The sequence below is a fragment of the Jatropha curcas genome, chromosome 7 (assembly GCF_041381405.1).
Source record: "Jatropha curcas cultivar XTBG-Jc1 chromosome 7, XTBG_Jcur_1.0, whole genome shotgun sequence".
NCBI lineage: Eukaryota > Viridiplantae > Streptophyta > Magnoliopsida > Malpighiales > Euphorbiaceae > Jatropha > Jatropha curcas.
Window position 1 is genome coordinate 123,719 of NC_143157.1, and position 21,910 is coordinate 145,628.

The window sequence follows — 21,910 nt, forward strand, 5'->3', positions numbered from 1 at the left end:
AAACCCATGTAAAGCTAACACATAGAGGAACAAATAACTCTTCTATGACACTTCCTAATTCCATCATTAAATGGGGTCAAAATCAAGATGAAGTTACGGGTAAAATTTCCAGCAAAACCTGTTTCAACATAACTCCCTATTTACTTCATTTATTCAATACTTCCCCTGTTTTCCCCTGTTTTCTCACCATTACCAGTCCTCCCACTCAACATAAAGCAAGATTGTCTCAATAGCAACACACCACACAAATCTCATACAAAGAAAATGAAAAATAACAAGAGATATCAAACCTTTACTCCAAAAGCTTGAGCTCCTCTTTAGCTTCTTTTTTCTACACTCTTAGAACTCCCTTCACCTATACATAAGAATTCTTATGAATTCTAAAATAATAACACCAAATGATTCAATTATGAACTTCAAGAAGGTTTACTTACTTGGATAGAAGAAAAATTGAAGTTAAGGCTTAACTACCATTAAAATTGAAAATAAGGTGGAAGAGGAAAGGAAGAAAATGAAGAAGATGAAGATAAAGATGACAAATGGGAAAGTGAAAATGAGTATTACGGGTAGGCCATCAAAAATCAAGGGATTTTATGTAAAACTTCCTAAATGGTACCTCAATTGTAAACAGGCTACAACTTAATACCCAAGCTTGATCTTTTAATGCAAATAAGTCCTCACCCACATGCTTGATCTTTTTCTCTCACTCAAGTAACTCCACTTAATAACCCATTCTACCCCAACCGGGTTTGGTTCAACTCGACTACTCAACTCTATGTTAAGACTCAACTCGGTAGGATGTCACATATTTATTTTGACATTTTTATTAATGTGATAATTATGCATAATCTATTAATTATTTTTAATTAAATAACCATTAAAATTGAGAGTTAAGTAATTAAATTAGAATCAGATAAGAGATGCAGTACTAATTTATTTGTCTTGAATATTTTAACATTTCATCCGTGGCTTCATTCAAATGTTAACCTATAATGATTAAAAAAAAAAAAAAAAAAACTTATTTAGACCTAGACCTAGTGTATGGGGCCCATGTTATACATCAAAAATACTATATTCGTGTCTATAATTTATCAAAAATAACTTTGTGGTATCTTAATCTATTAAACACTTCAACTTATAAAATTGTGTCTATTAAACACTTCAGGGTAAATTATACCAATGGTCACCTAATTGTATACTTAATTTTATTTAGGTCGCAAAATTTCAATTTTTCATTCTTTAGTCAATCAACTTTAATTTTTATTTCAACAGGAGGTCACTTATCGAAATTCGGTAATCGAAACAGTAATATGACATTAAAAATTACACATATCACAAAAATAAAATCATGACTACAAAGGAATATAAAAAAAAGAAAAGAAAATAATACTACACAACATAAATAATAGAGTGAAAATTTTTTTCTTTTTTATTTTCTTTAAACTTGTTTCGTGTAAATAACATTATTTTTTAATTAAATTAATGGATAGATTCCAAATTAATATATTGAGAGAAAATATATCATCCAATAGACGTGAAAATGATATCATTAATTAAACCCACGAGAACACATATAAATGTTGTATGGAAACGTAAAGAACCTTGTGAATGCTATTTATTAGACTGTTCAATCTATCTTCTTCTCCTTCTTCTTCTTTTTTCCGATATGAAATTAAAGCTTCACCGCTAGCTATAGCTCCCTTTCACTAGTTTCACGTTCCAACTTTGATGTTCAACAATATATCATCATCACAAGTTATTCTTAACTAGTCTTTAAAGCCCCACCTAATAATAATAAGAAAAGAAAGTACTTGTAGTTGTAGGAACCCTTTCCTTCCCCATGATAATAAAATCTCTCTACTACGTGTTATAGATCTTACAACTAACATTATATGAAATGAAAGATCTGTCCTTTTTTCTCATCAAGAACTCTGTCGGAGCCAAGATGAGAAAAGGGATCAGAAATTTTTGCAATGGCGATGGCTCCACATCTACTCTCAATCAACACAAACCTAATCATGTCGATGATGGAGGTGATCGTGCTTGCTTTATTAACTCTACTCCCTGTTTCAATAGTAACGCAACCCCACCAACACTAGAGGAGATGATACTGCAGTTAGAGGTGGAAGAGGAAATTGCAAGAACAGCTAAGCTTAATCATGAGATGAGAAGTCGGAGAATGTCTTGTGTTAACAATTCTGATATCTTACGATCTGCAAGAAACGCACTGAATCAGTATCCCCGCTTTTCTCTCGACGGGAAGGATGCCATGTATCGATCTTCATTTCGGAATTTAGATCACCACCAGCAGGTTATTGCTGGAAGAAAATCCATTTGCTGCGAGCGAGGATTACTGAGAAATGAAAAAAGCCTTTCTTCGCATAACAAGTCATGCTCTACTTTGGCCGGAGAAAGTGTGGTTTGGTGCAAGCCAGGAGTGATAGCCAAGTTGATGGGTCTTGAGGCGATGCCAGTACCAGTTAATAGAGAAAGAAATAATAATAAGGAAACGTTAAATTCAATTTTAAAGAGGCAAAATCTAAGGAGAAGGGTGGAAAGGCACGAGATGGAGAGAAGACTTGCGAGTGGTCATCATCGTCAGGTGATGAACAATAGAGGAAGGGTGATGGGTTCTTGTTCAAGAACCAGCAATGGATACTGTGTGATGAAACCAATTGCAGTAGAGAAACCAAATGAAGAAGGTGGTTGGCCGACCAGGCGATTTCGTTAGTCATGCCAAACATCATCTGACTCGATAATATATATGTTATATAATGTCTAACAGTTGTAGTGTGTGAACAATTTTCTTGCAATCTATTACCTTCACATTGTAATAATAGTGTTTGTTCCTGTGAAAATCAAGATGATGTAAACAGAGGTGGTGGATCTTTTCAAGGGCAAAGGCTTTCTTTCTTTCCTTCTTTTAATTTTAAACATAAATTTAGCTAAGATCAATCTAATCAAAATGGTTTAAACCGTTATACCTTTTCATCATTAAATTTATAATTTTGCACACTAAGATTTAGTCTAGTGATAAGTATAAATACGACTTCAGATTCAACTTCCTCTTTCCCCAACACTCAAAAAAAAAAAAAAAAAAAAAAAAAGAAAATTAATAACTTCACCAGCTATCAGAAAATATTGATGACAATAAAATTATTTGGTACTAATAAGGATGTAAATAGTTAATTAAACCATGAATTTATAGACAAGAGAGAAATGGAAATCAAGTACCTATAATGCAATGAAATTCCTTGCCGTATATGGTTGTGGTCACTTGCAATAGTTATTATTTCCTTAACTCTGTGTTCACTCGCAACAATATACGGCAGGAAATTTCATTGCAAGAGGTGGTGGGCTTTCCTTTCTCTCTTGGTGGTCTGTAGGTCCATAGCTTTTCTATTTCCATTCTTATTAGGACCATATAATTATATCGTAAAGAATAACAATCTCAAACAAGGCTCTGCAACTGGCGTCGAGGAGAAAGGAGGATGGTGTCTACGGGCAGAATTTGATGGAGAGTAGTGAATGAAGATTAAAAAATATAGCAGAGGCAATCTATCGAACATATGGTGGGCAGAAATAATTAGTTGGCAGTGTGATGATTTTTATTCAACTGAGTAACACTTATATATAACAAAAAACTTCAACTAACTCAGAAAAAATAGGAACCAAATTAGCACTAAACCAGCAGATAACAACAAAGAAAATTAAAATAAAAATAAAATAAAATAAAAAGAAAGAAAAGAGGACTCATATCTAACAACTCAAAAGACACATTTAAATATTTTTGAATAGTGATAAAATGATATTTATAAATATTTATTACTAAAATTTAATGATTATGTAGCCGTTATATATAGTTGTTTAGTTGAGTTTTATTTAGTTAATTATTCATTATATAAAGGACTAATGCAAAATGAAAATATTCATGTATATAAAATATATAGATGACTTAAATTTTAGATTTTTAAATATGTGTGTACCCATTAGCGTTATAATGGTTAAATACATAAATTCACTCATGTCTTTAAAATAAATAAAAAAACTCTTATTGCACCCTCAACTTTTGTTTTGACTTACACTTCAATTTATAAAATTGTATTTATTAAATAGTTTATTTGACTCATTAAACACCTAAACTGATAAAATTAGATTAATTAAACACTTATAAAATATAAAATTATTGTTTCAAAAATTGAATTAACCATATATCAAATCAATATTTTACATATAAAAGTAAAAAATTATTTTACAAAAAAATGAAGTTTAGGATGTCAAAATGTCGATTTTATAGTTCAGGTACCACAAGATTTTTTTTTTATCAAAGTTCCGAGGTTAAATGATGTATTCAGTTGTATTATAATGCATACATTAAAATTAATTTAATTAATCTATATTAATTAAATATACAGCAAAACTATATAATAGTTAACTATTTTATAATTATAATAACTAATACTAGGATTAAACATAAATAATATTATAAATATACTATTATAGTCTAGTTATCACTAGCATTCTAATAGTAGTATAATTATAAACTTTTTAATTATAGCCATTAGATCATAAATAATATTATTATTGGAACTAATATTCTAATAGCATTATAATAATATTAAAAAGAATTATATCTTTCTTTAATATATTATAATATTATAACGTGCAATACCAGAGTATTGGTTCATTATGAATATGCAGATCTGGTGAGTGAACTGTGAATTTGTGATGGACAGAGGGATGCAAAGAGGAAGGAGAGAGAGAGGAGTAAAAAAGAAAGAAAAAAATAGGTAAGAGAGAAAAGCCGACGTGGAGAAAATGTCAGATGAGTCTGTTGCTCAGGTACTATCATCATTTCAAAAAAAATCATTAAATTAGTGTTTGGCATGAGATGTAGATCCATCACGTGTGTTGAAAGACACCGCAGAAGTATTGAAAACAGGTACTGTATATTAAAATAGCGTTACCTCGCCTATTTTGGAGAAAGAAAATGTCAGATGACTCTATTGCTCAGGTACTATCATCATCTCAAAAGAATCATTAAATTAGTGTCTAGCATGAGATGTAGATCCATCACGTGTGCCGAAAGGCACCGCAGAAGTATTGAAAACAGGTACTGTATATTAAAATAGCATTGCCTCTCCTATTTCGGAGAAAGAAGTATGGGTTTCCTGGGTTGCCATCATCGGAGTGTAATGAATGTCCAATGGCATTTCAAATGCTGCAGATGGTACACTCTACTCAAGTTGTGGTGCAGAAGATGATGTGCTGGGCATATTAGCACGATAACCTTCATAATAGTTATATGTCATAGGGGGAGGGACTTGAGGTATATCATCTACTGGCAGGGCTTAACTAGAATATGTCTGGATTCCATTTCATGTCTTCTTCACCGCTATAGTTCCTCTGTAGTTCTTTTGGTGTTTGAACACGAGGAAACTCTATAGATCGAGGGACGGGTTAAAGCTTAGGATGAGTTTCAATACGAATTTCTTCATTCATTGCACCAAATAAGCTAAATAATCTTCGACGGACCGATGGATGTCTACATGTTGGTGATGTTGAATTGTGATATATATGTTGGAGCCAATTTGCCTGTATTAAAAAAAAATATTATGAAAATAAAAGCAAAATTTATTATTCAATTAGATTAAGAAATTATAAGATAAGATAAAAAGATATCGAATAATTACCACCGCTCCAACTGCTACACCTCGAAATGAAATCTAATGTCTAGTGCGTTGCACATATCAAATGTATTGCACTAAAACTACCAGATTATATGTATGTTTTGGTGAAAAAATATTTTGAGTAAATAAATATTTTTTATTAAAACCACTAATTAATCTGATCGACTATTAACGAAATACTATTTCTCTATGTACTTTTTACTAACTAGTGGTCACATTCCATAGTTGTACTAAAACCACCAAACGAAATATGTGTTTTAGTGAAAAAGCAAATTGACAACTTAAAATTTTCATTGTGTATTGAAACTCAATTAGATTGGTAGTCTCAATATAAAATAAAAATTATTGTTTATTCATACAACTACTTTTTGCTAACTGCTTATCAATACGAATTACTTTTTTAATTGCACTGAAACTACAAACTCAATTAGTGGTTTTAGTGCAACGCTCTCTCTCTCCATGTCAGGACAATTGTTAAATTGGTAAATAGTTTTGAAATGATATTAGATTGAGAAATAGTTTTATGGAGAGTATTATTTTTGTCAAAGCCCCATGCCTTAAGAAGGTTGTACTTTCCTCATACATAAACCCTCCATAATTTTTTTTCATTGGAGGTCTTTTGGCCGATATAACATTGTGTGCTATGCGGCTTATAAAGCTAAAGATAGTCCTCCCCTTAACTCACTAGATTAATGAAAACAACTGTTGTTAAAAGGACCTATACTCAAACCTCTCACTCCTACATAAAATAAGTGAGAAGATCAACCAAACTACCACCTGATTGGCAAAACCCTCCATAATTTTTGTAGTAAGAGTTAGTTCTTTAGGCTTGAATTGAAGAGTATAAAACCCTTCACAATTTTTTTTAATCTCCTACTTCACTATTTTGTTTTTTTTTTTTTTTTTTTTTTTTTTGTTTTACTATAAGTCTATTTGAATACTAATATTTTAAAATTTAATTTATTTGATTTGATATTCTGGTCATCAATTTTTCAGGATGTACTTAATACAATAGAAGATTGCAAGTGAAGGCACAAAAGTTATCTCTTTTCTATTCTGATTTCAAAAGTTATCCTTTTTCTATTATGATTTCAAATTCTACTGATAATTTGATGTGTACTTAATAATTAGTCATTTGAATTTGTTGAAAACTTTTATTATTATTATTAATATTAATTCGAAACATGATACTACTCTTTTTTTTTTTTAAGGAGAAACATGATATTATTTTTATTTGCTCTAAATAATGATATATATGTTTGTCAATCAAGTGTGGTCTGATTGGTCTTTTTACCTCTCATAAAGACGTAGGTTATCACCAATTTGGTGAATATTATTCAAAGTCTATTGAAAATTTTAGTGCATTTTCTCTAAAATCTTCTCAAAAACAGAATAGGTTATAAAGTCAATATAAATAAATTTTTTTCAATAGATTTTTAGACTTTTTTATTCACTTTAATAATATTTTTTAATTTATAATTGGCCCCTTAATCAATTTTCTAGGTACGTCCCTGATGGTCATATCTATTAATTTGTAATTATATGCACGTCAATATTGTTTGAGATGTTATTGATGATACTTGAATTCTAAAGCAAAAGGTTATTTGAAGTTTACCAATTGAGCAAAAAAAGGTTGAGAAAATAATACTTTTAGACTGGCAGGAAAATGTTATCATTTTTCCCAATTATTTTTTATTTTAATTTATTGTAGGCTTTTAAGGGCCGAATAATATTGCGGTCTACACAACAAGGGTATCCTCCCCTTGGTTTATCGAATTGGTGAAAACAATTTGAGATGATTCGAACTCGAGACCTTTCACTCTTCACATAAGTGAGAAGACCAATCAAATCATCACCTGATTGACATTTAAATTGTATTTTTCTTCAATAGAAAAAATGAAAAAAAATACATATATTATTTGAATGTAAAATAAGGATTAATTGGTACCATTATTTATGCAGATTTTACCTAAAACGTCAATCAATTTTATTTTTATCCAGGTGCGAAGTGCGGGATAATGACTAGTTTAAGCCCTATAATTCAAGTAAAAACTATTTTAAACACTCTTAGATTGTTGGTTGGCAATAGCTTTTTAAGTGTTTTAAGCATTTTAACTGGTCAAAACGCTAAACTCTAACTAAAAAGTTGTTTAGTAACATATCGTTTGACTAACTTTAAAGATTAGAATAGCGTTTTATGAAAAGTTAACTCATGTAACGTTTAGCTTAATGTTTCATGAAAAGTTATTAAAACAGCTAACAGTTACCAAAACATTTAATTTTACAGAAAATACTCTTAAACTCATGATTACTCAATTGGAGTATTTTATATTTATTCACTTTTTTTTCTTTAATTCAAAAATGAAGTGGTGTACAAGTTGAAGTTATTGTCATTAATTGCACATGACTCAAATGCAATTTTGCTTATTCTCAGGATCATAACACGACGCATTTGCATTTTCCCTTCTAATTCTCAGCACCAAATGATAATCAGTGCTTCCTTCCAATGCAATTCATCTCTCTCTCTCTCTCTCTCTCTCTCTCTCTCTCTCTCTCTCTCTATATATATATATATATAACATAAAATTAAAAACTATGATGTACGGAAACTCCAAAAGGTGAATTTTTGCATTTCCATTTCTATATGTAAAATATTGCCACAGTTAGGGGTGGCCACGGTTCTGAAACCGCCGGTTCCAGTTCTAAAAAATTTGAAACCAGAATCGAACCGAAAAATAACTGTTTTGGTTACGGTTTGGAACCGTACGGTTCCGGTTCCTCAGTGGTTCCAAAATTGACAGTTCCGGCCGGTTCTCTGATCGATTTTTCGAAGGTTCAGGTTGGTTTTAGACCGGTTCCGACCGGTTTTGGATGGTTCAACCTGGTTTCAGATGGAACTAGAACAATCGGTTCCGACTGGAGCTGGAACCACCGGTTCACGGTTCCAAAACTGGTGGAATAGAAACCGAACCTGTTTGGACCGATTCCAGTTCCGGTTTCGGTTCCCATTGATTCCGGTTCCAGTTCCCACCGGTTCGAAACCGATGGTTCTGGTTCCGAAAATCGAATTTTGGCCACCCCTAGCCACAGTACAAGCTGAATTATCCTCAAAAAAGTTTTTAAGTAGAAAATAGAAGCACTTTGAGTTGATTCTATTGTGTAGGTTGATCTGCTCAATCAATATTTAATCAATGTATTATCTTTTTTAAATATTTTTTTTAGATATATGAGAGGTTCAATAGATCGAAATAATATTATGGGTTACATACAGCTTTTGTAGTGGAAATGACTCGAATTCGAAACCTCTCACTTTTTCTATCTTCTACGAGAAGTAAAAAGACCAATCAAATTAAAATCAATTTGTCTGTTTCTTAAATATTTCAAATACATGGTTGAATTGACTTTGAGTCTGATTGACCCGTTTTCGAGTAGAATTGCCGGACTGAGCAGGTTTTAATAACAGTACGAATCGAGCTTAATTATCACTTGTGGATACAGCTAAGATGTTTTACAAAGGCAAAGGAAATAAAGGATAAGGAAATAATAGCATTGTTTTGATTATTATTTAATTGTTTGCACATGCAAAGCACTTCGATCTAATCCATAAGATCCTCAATTTGAGGCAGTCAAATTTCATGCTCAACCTTTTAATCTTCACCCAAAAATAAAAATTATATTAACCCATTAGATTCCTTCCTTAGAAATGGCATGTCAACCTCTAAAAATAAAAAAATAAAAGATAGAAGATGTGTCAAGACTCTAAAGACACAGGTGGATTCCCAACATGTGTGTGGTACAATTGTATATGTCAAAGAAAAAAAAAAAAAAAAAAAAACCACTTCTTGTAAGAGTTACACCAACCACTTAGAGTATATTCGGTGAAATTAGTTAATTTGATAGTTGTTTTAATATTGTTTAGCTGTTAACTGTTTGAGTTTTTTTTCATAAAACACTGAAAATTAAACATTATATGAGTTAACTTTTCATAAACCTCCGAAGAGCTGACCCAAGCAAGGGCATTTCGGCAGTTGGTCGGTAAAAACCAAACCAGTTGGGGACTTTCCCAAAGCTCCTTTCGAACTCAGCTCCGCAACAAAGACCGATACAAAGAATTGAAACGCTATCATAATCTCTAAAAATTAATTCAAACAATATATTATCATTCAATCAATAATTTTTTTTAGAAAAAAATCAATAAATATATTTGATAGACTCTTATTGTACAAACAAGTACTAAGTGTCCAACTTGGATAGGATAAGGACCCCATGACCAAGCATAATAAAGAAATATTTTTTCAAAAAAAAAAAAAAAGCAAGATAAAGAAATTAAGAGAGAATTTTTTTTTCTGCTTTCTCACTAAATTAATCCCGTTCAATTATTAAATTTTTTTTTTCATTAAAGTTAAAGTGAGGCCACGTCTCCCCTGATAAAAAAAATATTTATTATAAAAAAAATCTCCCACCATAGAATTAAATAAAAATAAAAATTTCAAAATGCTTACTTAGAGAAAGGTTAAATAATAGGTCAAAAGGTGAAGCCAATGGTGATAAAACTTTGCAAAAAGATTCTATCCCTAATATAACTTAAGGGAGCAAAAGACATGAGTTTGCATTAAGCTATGAAATTGAGAAAATGAAAGCTTGGAATTTCAAACTCTTCCTCTTGGCTACAGAATCTTAGAATAGCATGCCAAAAAGTCTACCTCTTTTGTCTTTGGTCCATAGGAGAAGAGAACTGCATTTATTCCAGAATCTGTTCTGCTCTCCCATGATATTCAGTTAATCACTTTATAACTATAAACCGTCACATAAAATAATATTAGAGGCCGGCAACACTTCGTTCGGTTCAAAATAATCTATTTTCCAAGAAGTAATTTGATAGTATTTGGTATACAAATCAATTCCATGAAAAGTAAAATACTCTCAATTTACAAAAGCAATAATATTCATAATATAAGTTTAAGTATATTTAAATAACAGGACAAATCGGTAAATTCATTGCACTTAACTGAAAAAGTGTAACTTTACTGATCCCTAAAGAAATAACTTTCTTTGTCGTTTCTAAAGAAATTGCTTTCTTTGGATGATCTACTTTTCAAAAAGTAGAATTAAAAATAAAAACAAAATACAAGCATTTTATACGCTTTTCCAAAAATTACATTTTTCTACTCCATCCAAATTAATTTATATTTAATTTATATTCTTAGGGTAGTGGGTGCTTTGCATTGCATGTGCCACCCAAATTGAATGTGAAGTATAACTTCCACTAGTGTTACTAAATAAAATTCTTCTTTGTTTCTTTCACAGCAAAAAGACTTGCATTTGTTTAATAGGTTTCAAGTTATATCTCACTTGGTTTTCGAAAAGATAGAGGTCAAAGTTACTTTTTTCAGTTGAATGTGCACTTCTAATTGCTCAGTTTCAGTTAGCTGTTAAGATTCTTCCAAAAGTTTCCATTTTCTATTATTTGGGCCATATATGTTTCCTAATAATTTTTTAACCATCTCTGCATTCCCATCTATATAAACAACTCAATTCCTTGACTTCTTTATCACATTCTTTCTTTGCCTTCAATCCAGTTTAGGTTTCTTCACTCAAAAGTGTTTCTTTTCTTTTCTTTTCTTTTCTTTATTGCCAGGAAATGGATTTGATTGCATACACCATTCTGGCTTTTCTCACAATTTTAAGGACAGTTAAGGGTTATGGAACTGGATGGACTAATGCTCATGCTACTTTCTATGGAGGAGGTGATGCATCAGGGACAATGGGTAAGAAAAACCCACCAAAATGAACTCTTTTTGTTTTTGGTTCATTAAAAAAAATTTCTATTCTCTTTAGTCAAAATATAAAATTTTGGGTCTTTTTGTTTCTTGCAGGTGGGGCTTGTGGGTATGGGAATCTGTACAGTCAGGGTTATGGAACAAACACGGCTGCATTAAGTACTGCTCTTTTCAACAGTGGGTCGAGCTGTGGAGCTTGCTTTGAGATTAAATGTGTGAATGACAAAAGATGGTGCTTACCTGGGTCTATTATGGTCTCTGCTACTAATTTTTGCCCACCAAATTTTGCTCTTCCTAACAATAATGGAGGGTGGTGTAACCCTCCCTTGCAGCATTTTGATCTTTCTCAGCCTGTTTTCCAACGCATTGCTCAGTACAGAGCTGGAATAGTTCCTGTTCAATATAGAAGGTATTATATATTGTCTATTTAGGTTGTCCTCGGCAACAGTTTTTGAAGTAGCTTTTAGTATTTTAAACAGTTAATTTTGCCGAACAACCATTTAAACTTAACGTCAACGATTATGCAGGGTACCTTGCAGGAAGACAGGTGGAATCAGATTCACGATAAATGGGCACTCCTACTTTAATCTTGTGTTGATAACGAATGTGGGTGGAGCTGGTAATGTAGTTGCTGTGTCTATAAAAGGCTCTAAAACAAATTGGCAGGCCATGTCCAGAAACTGGGGTCAGAACTGGCAGAGCAACTCTTACTTAAATGGTCAATCCCTCTCCTTTAAGGTCACTACAAGTGATGGCCATACTGTGGTCTCCAACAATGTGGCTCCTTCTAATTGGGCTTTTGGCCAAACCTACAATGGAGGGCAGTTCTAATTTTCTCTAACCAAAATCACCCTTTTTAACACAAATTTCCTCTACTTTTTCTATATTAACTAGTACATATTATATATATAGAGAGAGAGATATGGGGCTGTGTTTTTCTCTTTTTCTAAAATGGCCTCCATGTCTGACTTACAACAAGTTCAGTGTAGAGAGCTTCTGCTAAAAATGGTAGAAAAGCTCTAGTGAGTTTAGGTTAGGGGGTCTTCACCTTTTTTCCCTTGTTTATTGGATCCCTAAAAACAGCTGGGTTTTGCTTAATTAGTATGCCTAATGTCTTGTTTAACACTTATAGGTCTCAAAGTGCAATTATGTTTTTCCTTTTGCAATGGCAGAATTGAGTCGAGTATAACAAGTTGTTTGTAAACTTTGTATACGGCTTTTAAGTTTGTATTATGTACTACAATATATTAAATAATAAAAATAAATATTCCATATCACTCTTGTTATAATTTAAGTTGAGTATGATACAGTAAAATTGATCGAGTTAAACTAAATCCATTAATTTAAAGTATTCAAATAAAATAAAATATTTTTTTTCTTGTTCTAACATAATTAGTTTCGTTATTAATTTAATTTATACTCTGCTTTTCCTTCCTCTGTATGCAATGAAGCATAAAGATTTAGGATATTTATAGCTTAATGCCTAATAGTTGAATTCAAGTATTCTCATGTACAGAGACAAAGCAGGATCTAAAAGTAAGGGGCTAAATGAATATTATACAAAGGAGATAGTGGGCAAGATGGTTAAAAGGTTGTTAAATTTTCTCATCCACGAAGACTCACCTCTTTGTTATTAAAGGAAAAAAAAAAAAAAAATTTCCACTGCAAGAGAAGGGGGCAATATTATCCCCTTCTTTATAGTACAGTTGGTCTCTATTAACATAGTATTAAGTGGGGTGTCAAAATGGGATATGATACGCGAATACAATTTGCCATAAACGGATTTGTATCGCCTTGAACGAGTTTGTGTCATAGGTTATGGCACGTGTATATATGTGTGTCATATCATAGTCACCTATTTATGACATATATATAAATATAACGGGTTTTACTATAAAGATAAAAGAGACAAAGGGAATCTGGTTCTTTTTCTGAATTTGATAATTATCTAATCACTTCTTTGAGTTTGGTGATAATTATGCAGATAATAATTTTCCAATTTTAGATTGGTGGAGTTGTCATGCCAATACATTTCCAATACTTTCTTTAATTGCAAAACAAGTTTTAGCAGCTCCGGTCTCCACTGTTGCGGTTGAATAAGCTTTTAGTGGAGGAAACATACTTGATGAATCAAGACCTCGTATAACACCCGATTCACTAGAAGCACAATCATGCGTGGATGATTGGAGCAAGTCCGAATTAAGAGAACAAGAAAATCTAAAGAAAATGAAGATTTATATGATTTTTACGATGGGTCCTCAACGGGAACATCAACCGATAGTGGAAATAGCAAATAAGGTAAAAGAGGTGAAATTGGTACAAGGTAAGTAAGAATTACGTGAGTTTTAATTCCTCTAAACCCCAAGAGGAAGCCCTTTTTTTTAAAAAAAAAAAAATGTTCCAACTTTTTTAAACAAAAAATAAATTTTTTAAAAAAATAATTAAGTTCAAGTCTTTTTTAAAAAAAAAAAAATTTAATTAAAGCATTTTTTAAATTTTTAAGTGTATTTTTTTTAGAAATAATTTTCATAAATTTTTAAAATTTGAAAACCGTTCTTCAAAATTTAAAATTTAAAAGTATGCGATTTGCCGAAAAACCGGTCGAAAACCGATCAAAACCGTCGGTTTTGGAACCGTTAAAGAACCGGAACCGAAATCGAAAATTTTCGGTTCAGTTCCGGTTCCAAAAAATTTGGAACCGGAACCAGCGGTTCCGGAACCGTGGCCATGCTCAATCAACGCATTGGTTTAACATTTACTAAAAGATGTGACCATTAATTTAGATTTTCAACCGTGCTTTAAATTGCACTATTGCTTCGGCTGTACTAATTTAAAAAAATAATCGCATTCAATCTTAACAGGAAAGAAACAACTCGTTACAGCAAAAAGGAAAAATTAGTAAGAACTAATGGGTCCAGGAAGCACTTCTACTGTCTCCTTCGATGAAACTAACAAGCTTAGCGAGAGACTTAAGCAACTGTTACAGCTTCAATTGATACTGAAGCAACACTAATCACATAACAAATGTGCTTACACTCTCGCTTCAGTTTCCTAGATTGTATGACCGAACAGATCTCATATATAACAAATAAAAGTATGCACAACCTAAACCACTTGAAATAATTCACTTATTAGGTTGCAAAGTGCCTTAAAAAACCAGCAAGGGCACCATTTGGCACTATCTGGCACTAAAAGTAGGTTCCGCATCAGGGCTCGGTTGCGATCTTCTTGTGTATTTGAGCAACAAAGCTTCAGAAGAAAGACCAGGTACCTTTAGATCCCTGAAGAATAATTCCACAAACAACAATTAACAACATTCTAAGATCATGTCAAGAATAAAGGGAAAACATAAAAATCAAACAGAACAAAACCTGATGTATGGGTGTAAATCTTTCCACTCCCATTTTGCCCGCTCCCTAAAGAGCATGAGGAAGCGCTCAGCTGGAGTCGACGGCAATGAAGAAACACTGAATGCTCGAACCCAGATGTCAACACCAAGTTTCTCTGTCAAAACCTCACCTTCCAACATATCAAAACTTGCCTGCATACCATCTGGAATCTCTTTCAACCATTCTCCCATAAAATTTTCCATCTTCTTTTTCCCCGCTTTCAAAATCTCTCTTGCAAAATGCACACATACTCGCCTTTCATCCAACTTCCACATGTTACTTGTGCCCACAACGCCATCAATCTTGCTACCATAAACATCCAAACAATGGCGGGCAAGCTTGGGCGGAAATCCATCAGAAGCTAGCACACTCACAACTTCACCTTCATTAAGTGCATCTAATGACCAGTCATTCAATACCAAATTGTGCAAAAGCATCCTTAGAATGATGTCCATGTACTTCTCATCGACAACTCTCCAATAACCATCAATCTCTACAGCTGAAAGAGCTAACAAACTAGTTCTCAGTTCATCATTGCTCGCCTGAACTCTGTCGACAAGATCATCCCATCTATACAATCCAGTTGTATTTTTATCCACATCCAAATCCTGCGTTTCTAGGACCTCCTCAGACCTGAGGGGATTCTGTAAGAGAAGCAACTTGAGCTTATCAAGCTTTGGAGAAACTTCAACGAGTTCCATGTTACCAGGTGCAACCTTAATGACAGGTGCAAGAAGTTGCTGGTCATGAAATTTGCCATTGCAATCTAGTGAACTTTCTGACAGTGCAAATTGATCTGATGGGGGTATAAGGAAAGAAGAATTAGAAGTTCCAACAAACTTTATGGCGTAAGTTTTCGACTGAGTGCAAAGAACTGCGTCTTCATCCGGTTGACCTCTTAAAGTAACCCTACAAGATCAAAGCCTTAAATTGAATGACTAGAGGCCAAAGAGAAGTGATATTAAATGAATTCCTAAAATGACATCAGATTTTAGATTACCTTTGTTGAAGTACCTCAGGAAGGAGTTTCTCGTCAAGCTCAAGGAGCACCATATCATCATGAGTACCAAAGAGAGGGTGATAAGCAATAGCAATTGAAGAGTTGGGTTGAAGATTTAACACTGCTTCTGCTCCACTGCAGCCTGGCTCTGCTTGATCCATAATTTGCACTTACCAACTTATATGTGAAGCTTACTAAAGAAAAAGAAGAGAACTCATACATCATTGAATTAGAACTGGTAGTACAATACATTGCTTGAAGTAAAGTTACAAGACAGAGTAGAGAATTACTAAATATTGCAGTTGTTTATTAACTCAACAAGTGAACATTAAAAGATAGAGAGAGTGAGAGAGAAATAACTAGCAAAGAGAACCTGCTTTGAATATCCATCACAGAGATTAGAAGAAGCAAAATTATTTCATGTTTACTCATACCAAACACTGTCTAAAGCATCTCTTGCTAGCACTCAAGGATGAATAAATTTTACAGGAATAAGTTAATCGCTAATCCATTGGCCAAATGATAAGTTTTTTTAAGTTGATGGTTTAGACAGAGATTCGAAATTAGAAATGGTTAATGTGAATAAATAGTGCGGGGCTATATATAAGAAGGCAAAAATATATGGTTTAGACGGAGATTAGAAATTTGCCAAAAAAAACTCAGCCATTCTTTGTGGAGACAGTAAAATTTTATGTAATAAAATTGTATAAAGCTTTTATTTTGGCTGGAGGAACTTGAAGCTAGGATAAAAGAACAGGTGACAAATCAAATAGAGATTAAAAAAAAATGGATATTGAGAAAGAAGAAATTCAAGAAATAATAAGTGATATTGTAGAAAACAAAAATATGCTTCCAACCACAGCTTTCTTGCAAGCTTAAATTATCAACAGTGGCAGGATCAAACGCAGATGCTCAATTAGAGGAGGCAGTGATTAGAAATTCAGCTAAAAAAAACACACAGACACAAGAGAAACAAACAACTATCAATAGATCCAATACAATACAAATTCTGCATTGGACAAAACACAAGAGACATAAGAAAATAACAATACAAACTTACAAAATAACCTGTCAAACACACCAAATTAAAATATAGTCAAAGCACCTCTAATAACAGGGAAAAAAGCCAGAACAGTCGCTAAAAATCAAAATCCAACATCAATACAACTAGAGAAATCAAATTAAGGAAATGGGTTTTCCGTCAAAAGAAAAAGAAATAGGTTATAGGTACCTGACCACTATAGCTCAATTAGGCCACTGGAGAAGCCATTAACGAGGCAGTAGAGAGGAAAAGGTGAATGGATGGTGATGGAAGTTCTTAGGGTTAGAAAGATGGAAGAGATTAGTTATTTAATATATTCAGATGAGAGCAAAGAGGGGAATAGTGGCAGAGAGAAGAGAGTAGAGATTACCTGTCGTTTAGCCACTCTAAAAAACAATAACCAATGGACGAGGTTACACATGACAAAACTGAACTGGACTGAGGTTGCATCTTAACGTATTCGAGCTTCTGTGGGCTTTATTGTTGGGCACAACACAAAGAACTGCCTGTATTTACAAACAAAAGTGGGTTTTAGCTCACTAGAGAGAGAGAGAGAGAGAGAGTCGTTGATACAAAAGCAACAGGAGCAGAAACAACTATAAACTGATCAAATTTACTTTCGATAAGACAATTTCTCAATCAATCAAGTTCTTCTTTGCGCGGTACGATCTCCTCTCTCTTTCTTCTTTCTCTTTCAATGTTCAATGGAAAAAAAGAAGAAAATAAATACTTTCTGTTTCGTTGTTTTCTTTGCTATTCTGTAAATGAAATCCACAAATAAAACTACGTCGTTTTAGTTTAGGATTGCTTTTCAATGATACAAACAAAACAAAAGCCCTCTCATGTCTCAACTCAAGCGTATTCTTCTCCCTGTCCCTGCGCCGCTCATTCTCTCCTTTTACAGTCACACTCACAGTCTTCTTTCTTTATACCTTCCCGTCGCTTCCTTTCTTTGCCGTCGCCTCCGCAGCAGTGGTGCTCTTCAACCGTAGTACCACTAACAGGTTCCACTCTTGATGTTTTCTTTTATTTCGTTCTCATTTTTTTTTTTTCGTTTTCCTTCGTTCCATTTCCTTTTTCTTTGTTCTTTTTTTTTATATAAATACATATAGACAGACAAAGAGGAGGACTTGTTGAATTAATTTGTGGGTTCAGCCGGGAGATATATGTTTATTGTTTTATTTTTTCATTTAGGGGTTTTGTGCGTGTTTAATTTGTTGAAAATATATATATTAAAAGGCAAAAGGATGGTGAATATAAGCCAATTCGTGGCTATATGAGTGAAATCTGACATGTTTGGTTGTTAATTCAAAGTTTGATTTGTTAGTTCAAAGTTTGGTTTGTTAATAATGATTAAGATTGTGTAGAGATAGCGAGATGAATTTGTGATTGAACGGTTCGGCCAATATGCGGGTAATACTAAACGGATTTGGGAGGGACGGATTCGGGTACTATTGTTCATGTTTGTTTGGGATTTAACATCTGATGGTGTAAAAAAGTAGCATTTTTTTCTGGGTTCTGGGGTTTAGGTCATGATCAATTTACTGTGTGCTATTTGTTAAGGTGCTTTTGCGTTTGAAAGTTTGTGGTTTTTGGCCTATTTGATCATGTGGTGTGTTAGGTTACTTTTGATTGAATGAGAGCTGGCTTTTGTTATTCTTTTGTAAACAACTTTGTAGGTTTTTGTGATTCATATTTGAATGGAAATCCATTTTTCAGGTATAATCTTAATCTTTAATAAGCAAGTTTTGTTTTAATGTGACTATGGATGCCAACTTGCAGCATACATTTTAGATTAGAATTTTTTAATTAGGCATTTTAAACTTAATTAAGAGTTTAAAAATCCTGTTAATGTAACTAGAGAATTTGATCAAGCGTTGAGAAAATTAAGTTAAATGGCAGAATATGAAACTTTGTCCGTTTTTGATGCCTCTAAGCATGAATATATATGCTTTAATCAAAACCAAAGAGCTTTAAGCCATATCAGATCAATTTGTTATATTCTTGTAATGATTTAGTTGTTTGATGGCTGCTGTATATGGTATATTGAAAAGCAATCTCAGACATGATTTCTAATTTTCTATGAATGGTAAGAATAAATTAGTAATTATGATAAATAAAAAAAGATAATGGCTCATGAAAGTAATCAAGAATTCATCCTCTTTAGCCATTTCTCTCCTTTCTTCTTTCTACCAGTTTTGCTTTTGCTTTTCACTTTGTGACTGGCTGCTGTTCCCTTTCTTTTTTTTCTTTTTTTTTTCTTTTTTTTTTTTTGAGTTTTCTCGTTTCAATAAATTTTGATATAACTAGATTTTATAATTCAAATCTGTTTTAATTTGATATTTTTAGGGTATTTATTTTTTTTTTTATAATAAAACTAGGACTTTTAGTATTCTGTTCTTATCTGTTCACAGATGCTGTGGTTTCCTTAATTAAGAAATTCAGAATCAAGTGGCTTGATGATAGAGCAATTTGTTTTGCATGTGGAGAGTAAAAAAAAACTATTTATTTGTGTTATTTCTGCTGCTTTCTTTATTTGTCCTCTCTTTTACTGGGCGTTTTGCTTTAAAGGAAAATATTTGTTATGCATGGAAGAACTAAAGATAAATATCTGTGAAATAAAAGTTTTGAAACTTGTTTATGTTGTTTTATCATTTTCTTCTAAATTTTCTTATTTTGATGGTTTATCTTTGGTTGCAACTGTCCTTTTTCACTATACCAATTAACTAGGCATTTTGCTCTAAAGGAAAATGTACAATATGCATGAGGATTAAATTATTTGTGGAAAGGCAGCTTAATATAAGTTTTGAGACTTGTTTGTGTATTTTCATCCTCTTATCAAATATCTATTCAATATGGCTTCTTTTTGCAGATCAGTATTGGATTCTATTGTTTTGTGATCGTCAAAGCCAAAAACTAAATCTCAATCGCAATGGGCTCATTCAGCAACTCCAACTTTGACAATCTCATGCTCCAAACGCTAATGGGCCGCCTCCAAATCCGCCCTCCAAATGCTACATATAACCCCTTCCTCTCTGAGTCTCTTGAGGACCTCCTCTTTGACCGTGCCAACACTTTCTCTGATAACTCAGATGAAGACATCTTTGATACTAGAACTCAACTATCCAAAGAAGAATCGAAGCTTGAGAAGGAAATTATTCGGCTAATTCTCTCGGGTAAGACTGATTCGTTGAAACCTAACTCAGGCCAGGCAGTTACAATTGGTGAACATCACATATGTGTTGGGTTTCATGAAGAGAAAGGATCAGATTATAGGGTGTGGGAGTGGCATGGACATATTATGTTGTTTGATGAAGAGAATGGGTATACTCCTGAGTATATTTATGGAAATTACTTTGAGAGATTGCAGCGTAATGAAGTTGGACGTGGTGGGATTAGTAAGGTGGATAAGAAAGAGGAAGAAGAGGAGGAAGAGGAGGAGGAAGAGAAGGAGGGGGAGAAATTGGAGAATTTGGGGCTAAGAGAGTTGATTGATGATGGGGATGCTGCTGGTGCTCGAATTCTTCACAGGAATATCAATGCAGGTTCTCCAAGGTTTGTTCTATAAATGACTGCCCTCCCTATTTATTTGTTGTGTATGTGTTCCTTTTGCTGTTTATGGCTAATGCCTATGATCATTTGCGGTATTTATTGGTTTTTTTATATCCCTTGCTTTAGGTCGGTTCATTCTTCATGCTGTATGTCTTATTGGAGAAATAATTTCATACTTACCAATATTCTTAGAGCATTTGGCTAACTTATGCAGTGTGTATGCATGGTTGTGGTGTTCCTTGCAAAAGTATTTGCATACGAAGATAGACATCATGTTTAGCTTAATGCATTTTATAAACTTGAAGTGCCTAAGATTTACTTGAATGGTGCTATATTATCTTGCAGATATATTTTCCAAATTTGACAAATGCCTGGAATGCATTTTGACATTTGTTTGAACTATGATTTAATGGTGTCTACATTCATGCTGTTAGAATGTGATTTTTGTAGAGTTGATGTATCATGGATCCGTCCCTTGTGCATTTTATAGTAGCAGAACTTCATTTCTCTTCGTGCCAAACTAATGAATGAATGCATTTGATGTATGTATATTTGTCTTTCTACGTTGTGCTACAATATAAGCAAACATGTTGTACTAAAGTATTGATGACCCATATATTTACTGGAAATGGACTATTTTATATACAAATGCTTTCATGATTCTGATTTTTTGTGATTAACTTGTGAACTCCCTTCCGTACAAAATGGCATTCTTCTCTGACTGACAAGTAATGGTTCTATTGTAAAACATAAGCTGAATACACAGTATGAACTATTTTTGTTGGTTGATGTGTATGTTGTGAAAATGATATCCTCATTTCTGTTTATTCCTTCAAGTTGATTTAACAAAACTGCAATATTGATGTTTGTTGCACTCATTTATAGTTCTTATTTGTTTGTTCCCATTTGTTATTGAACATAACAGGTTTAGTTGAATGGACTTTGCATAACTGGTTTTGGGCATTCAAGGAGAGACTTTAAATCAATACCTAGGTCTGTCAATTCTTCAGGATCGAAGCATTTGGCACACTACTACTGCTGCAGTTTGAGCAATCATTTTGGGGTCGTGTATGGTTCCTATGTTTGACTTTCACGAGTTATATTAAATACATGAAATTTATTTTTTAACAGTTTTGTTATGAGCAGAATAAATGTATACTGTTGATAGCTGTCGGTCCCTCTCATATAGATATTACAGTTTTACCTGCAAGTTGCAAGTTGGTTTCAAGTTTAACAACTTCTTCCCATTTGGCAGTATGTGATTGCTTGGCTTTCTATGGGTTTTTTAGGCTTTCTTAAAAGTGCCTGAGCTTCCAATTTCGATCCTCATTTCATAATTTTGTTAGTATTGCAAGTTCTGATATGTAATTGACAATGTGTGTTTCTGTTTTTATCGGTTTATATAGTTTTATTCAGTTATAGTATTGGTTTGTATTTTACTTGTTAGTTATTGGTTA

General features: G+C 32.9%; 4 protein-coding genes across 7 annotated transcripts; 3 read left to right on the forward strand and 1 right to left on the reverse strand.

Moving 5' to 3' along the window:
- Positions 1-1,663: 1,663 nt before the first annotated feature.
- Positions 1,664-2,902, forward strand: LOC105641007 (uncharacterized). The gene has a single exon (XM_012225449.4). It carries the CDS (start codon positions 1,898-1,900, stop codon positions 2,729-2,731), a length of 834 nt encoding a protein of 277 aa, XP_012080839.1. The 5' UTR covers positions 1,664-1,897; the 3' UTR covers positions 2,732-2,902.
- Positions 2,903-11,016: 8,114 nt separating this feature from the next.
- Positions 11,017-12,747, forward strand: LOC105641006 (expansin-A10). The gene is made up of 3 exons (XM_012225448.4): positions 11,017-11,458; positions 11,567-11,879; positions 11,998-12,747. Exons 1-3 carry the CDS (start codon positions 11,332-11,334, stop codon positions 12,299-12,301), a joined length of 744 nt encoding a protein of 247 aa, XP_012080838.1. The 5' UTR covers positions 11,017-11,331; the 3' UTR covers positions 12,302-12,747.
- Positions 12,748-14,299: 1,552 nt separating this feature from the next.
- LOC105641004 (uncharacterized) lies at positions 14,300-17,407 on the reverse strand. Of its 3 annotated transcripts, XM_089723584.1 has the most exons (5): positions 17,272-17,407; positions 17,091-17,176; positions 15,860-16,053; positions 14,842-15,768; positions 14,300-14,751 (listed from the first exon to the last, which is right to left on the reverse strand). In XM_089723584.1, exons 3-5 carry the CDS (start codon positions 16,018-16,020, stop codon positions 14,649-14,651), a joined length of 1,191 nt encoding a protein of 396 aa, XP_089579710.1. In that variant the 5' UTR covers positions 16,021-16,053; positions 17,091-17,176; positions 17,272-17,407; the 3' UTR covers positions 14,300-14,648. The 3 variants fall into 3 exon arrangements, with proteins under 3 accessions (XP_089579710.1, XP_012080833.3, XP_089579711.1); XM_012225443.4 differs by lacking the exon at positions 17,091-17,176; XM_089723585.1 differs by lacking the exon at positions 17,272-17,407 and having other exon boundaries at positions 17,091-17,236.
- Positions 17,401-21,877, forward strand: LOC105641005 (uncharacterized). Of its 2 annotated transcripts, none has more exons than XM_012225447.3 (3): positions 17,401-17,563; positions 19,774-20,456; positions 21,379-21,877. In XM_012225447.3, the coding sequence occupies exons 2-3, from the start codon at positions 19,834-19,836 to the stop codon at positions 21,386-21,388; spliced, it is 633 nt and encodes a 210-aa protein (XP_012080837.1). In that variant the 5' UTR covers positions 17,401-17,563; positions 19,774-19,833; the 3' UTR covers positions 21,389-21,877. The 2 variants fall into 2 exon arrangements, with proteins under 2 accessions (XP_012080837.1, XP_012080836.1); XM_012225446.4 differs by lacking the exon at positions 17,401-17,563 and adding an exon at positions 17,751-17,905.
- Positions 21,878-21,910: the final 33 nt, after the last annotated feature.

What these genes read in the sequence shown, in the direction of transcription:
- LOC105641007 (XM_012225449.4), top strand. Translation starts at nt 1,898, where the DNA reads ATGAAAGATCTGTCCTTTTTTCTCATCAAGAACTCTGTCGGAGCCAAG.
- LOC105641005 (XM_012225447.3), top strand. Translation starts at nt 19,834, where the DNA reads ATGGGCTCATTCAGCAACTCCAACTTTGACAATCTCATGCTCCAAACG.
- LOC105641006 (XM_012225448.4), top strand. Translation starts at nt 11,332, where the DNA reads ATGGATTTGATTGCATACACCATTCTGGCTTTTCTCACAATTTTAAGG. An exon ending in TGATGCATCAGGGACAATGG is followed by an intron (nt 11,459 to 11,566) that starts GTAAGAAAAACC and finishes TGTTTCTTGCAG; the next exon opens with GTGGGGCTTGTGGGTATGGG. An exon ending in GTTCCTGTTCAATATAGAAG is followed by an intron (nt 11,880 to 11,997) that starts GTATTATATATT and finishes ACGATTATGCAG; the next exon opens with GGTACCTTGCAGGAAGACAG.
- LOC105641004 (XM_012225443.4), bottom strand. Translation starts at nt 16,020, where the DNA reads ATGGATCAAGCAGAGCCAGGCTGCAGTGGAGCAGAAGCAGTGTTAAAT. An exon ending in CCTGAGGTACTTCAACAAAG is followed by an intron (nt 15,769 to 15,859) that starts GTAATCTAAAAT and finishes TTGATCTTGTAG; the next exon opens with GGTTACTTTAAGAGGTCAAC. An exon ending in GATTTACACCCATACATCAG is followed by an intron (nt 14,752 to 14,841) that starts GTTTTGTTCTGT and finishes ATTATTCTTCAG; the next exon opens with GGATCTAAAGGTACCTGGTC.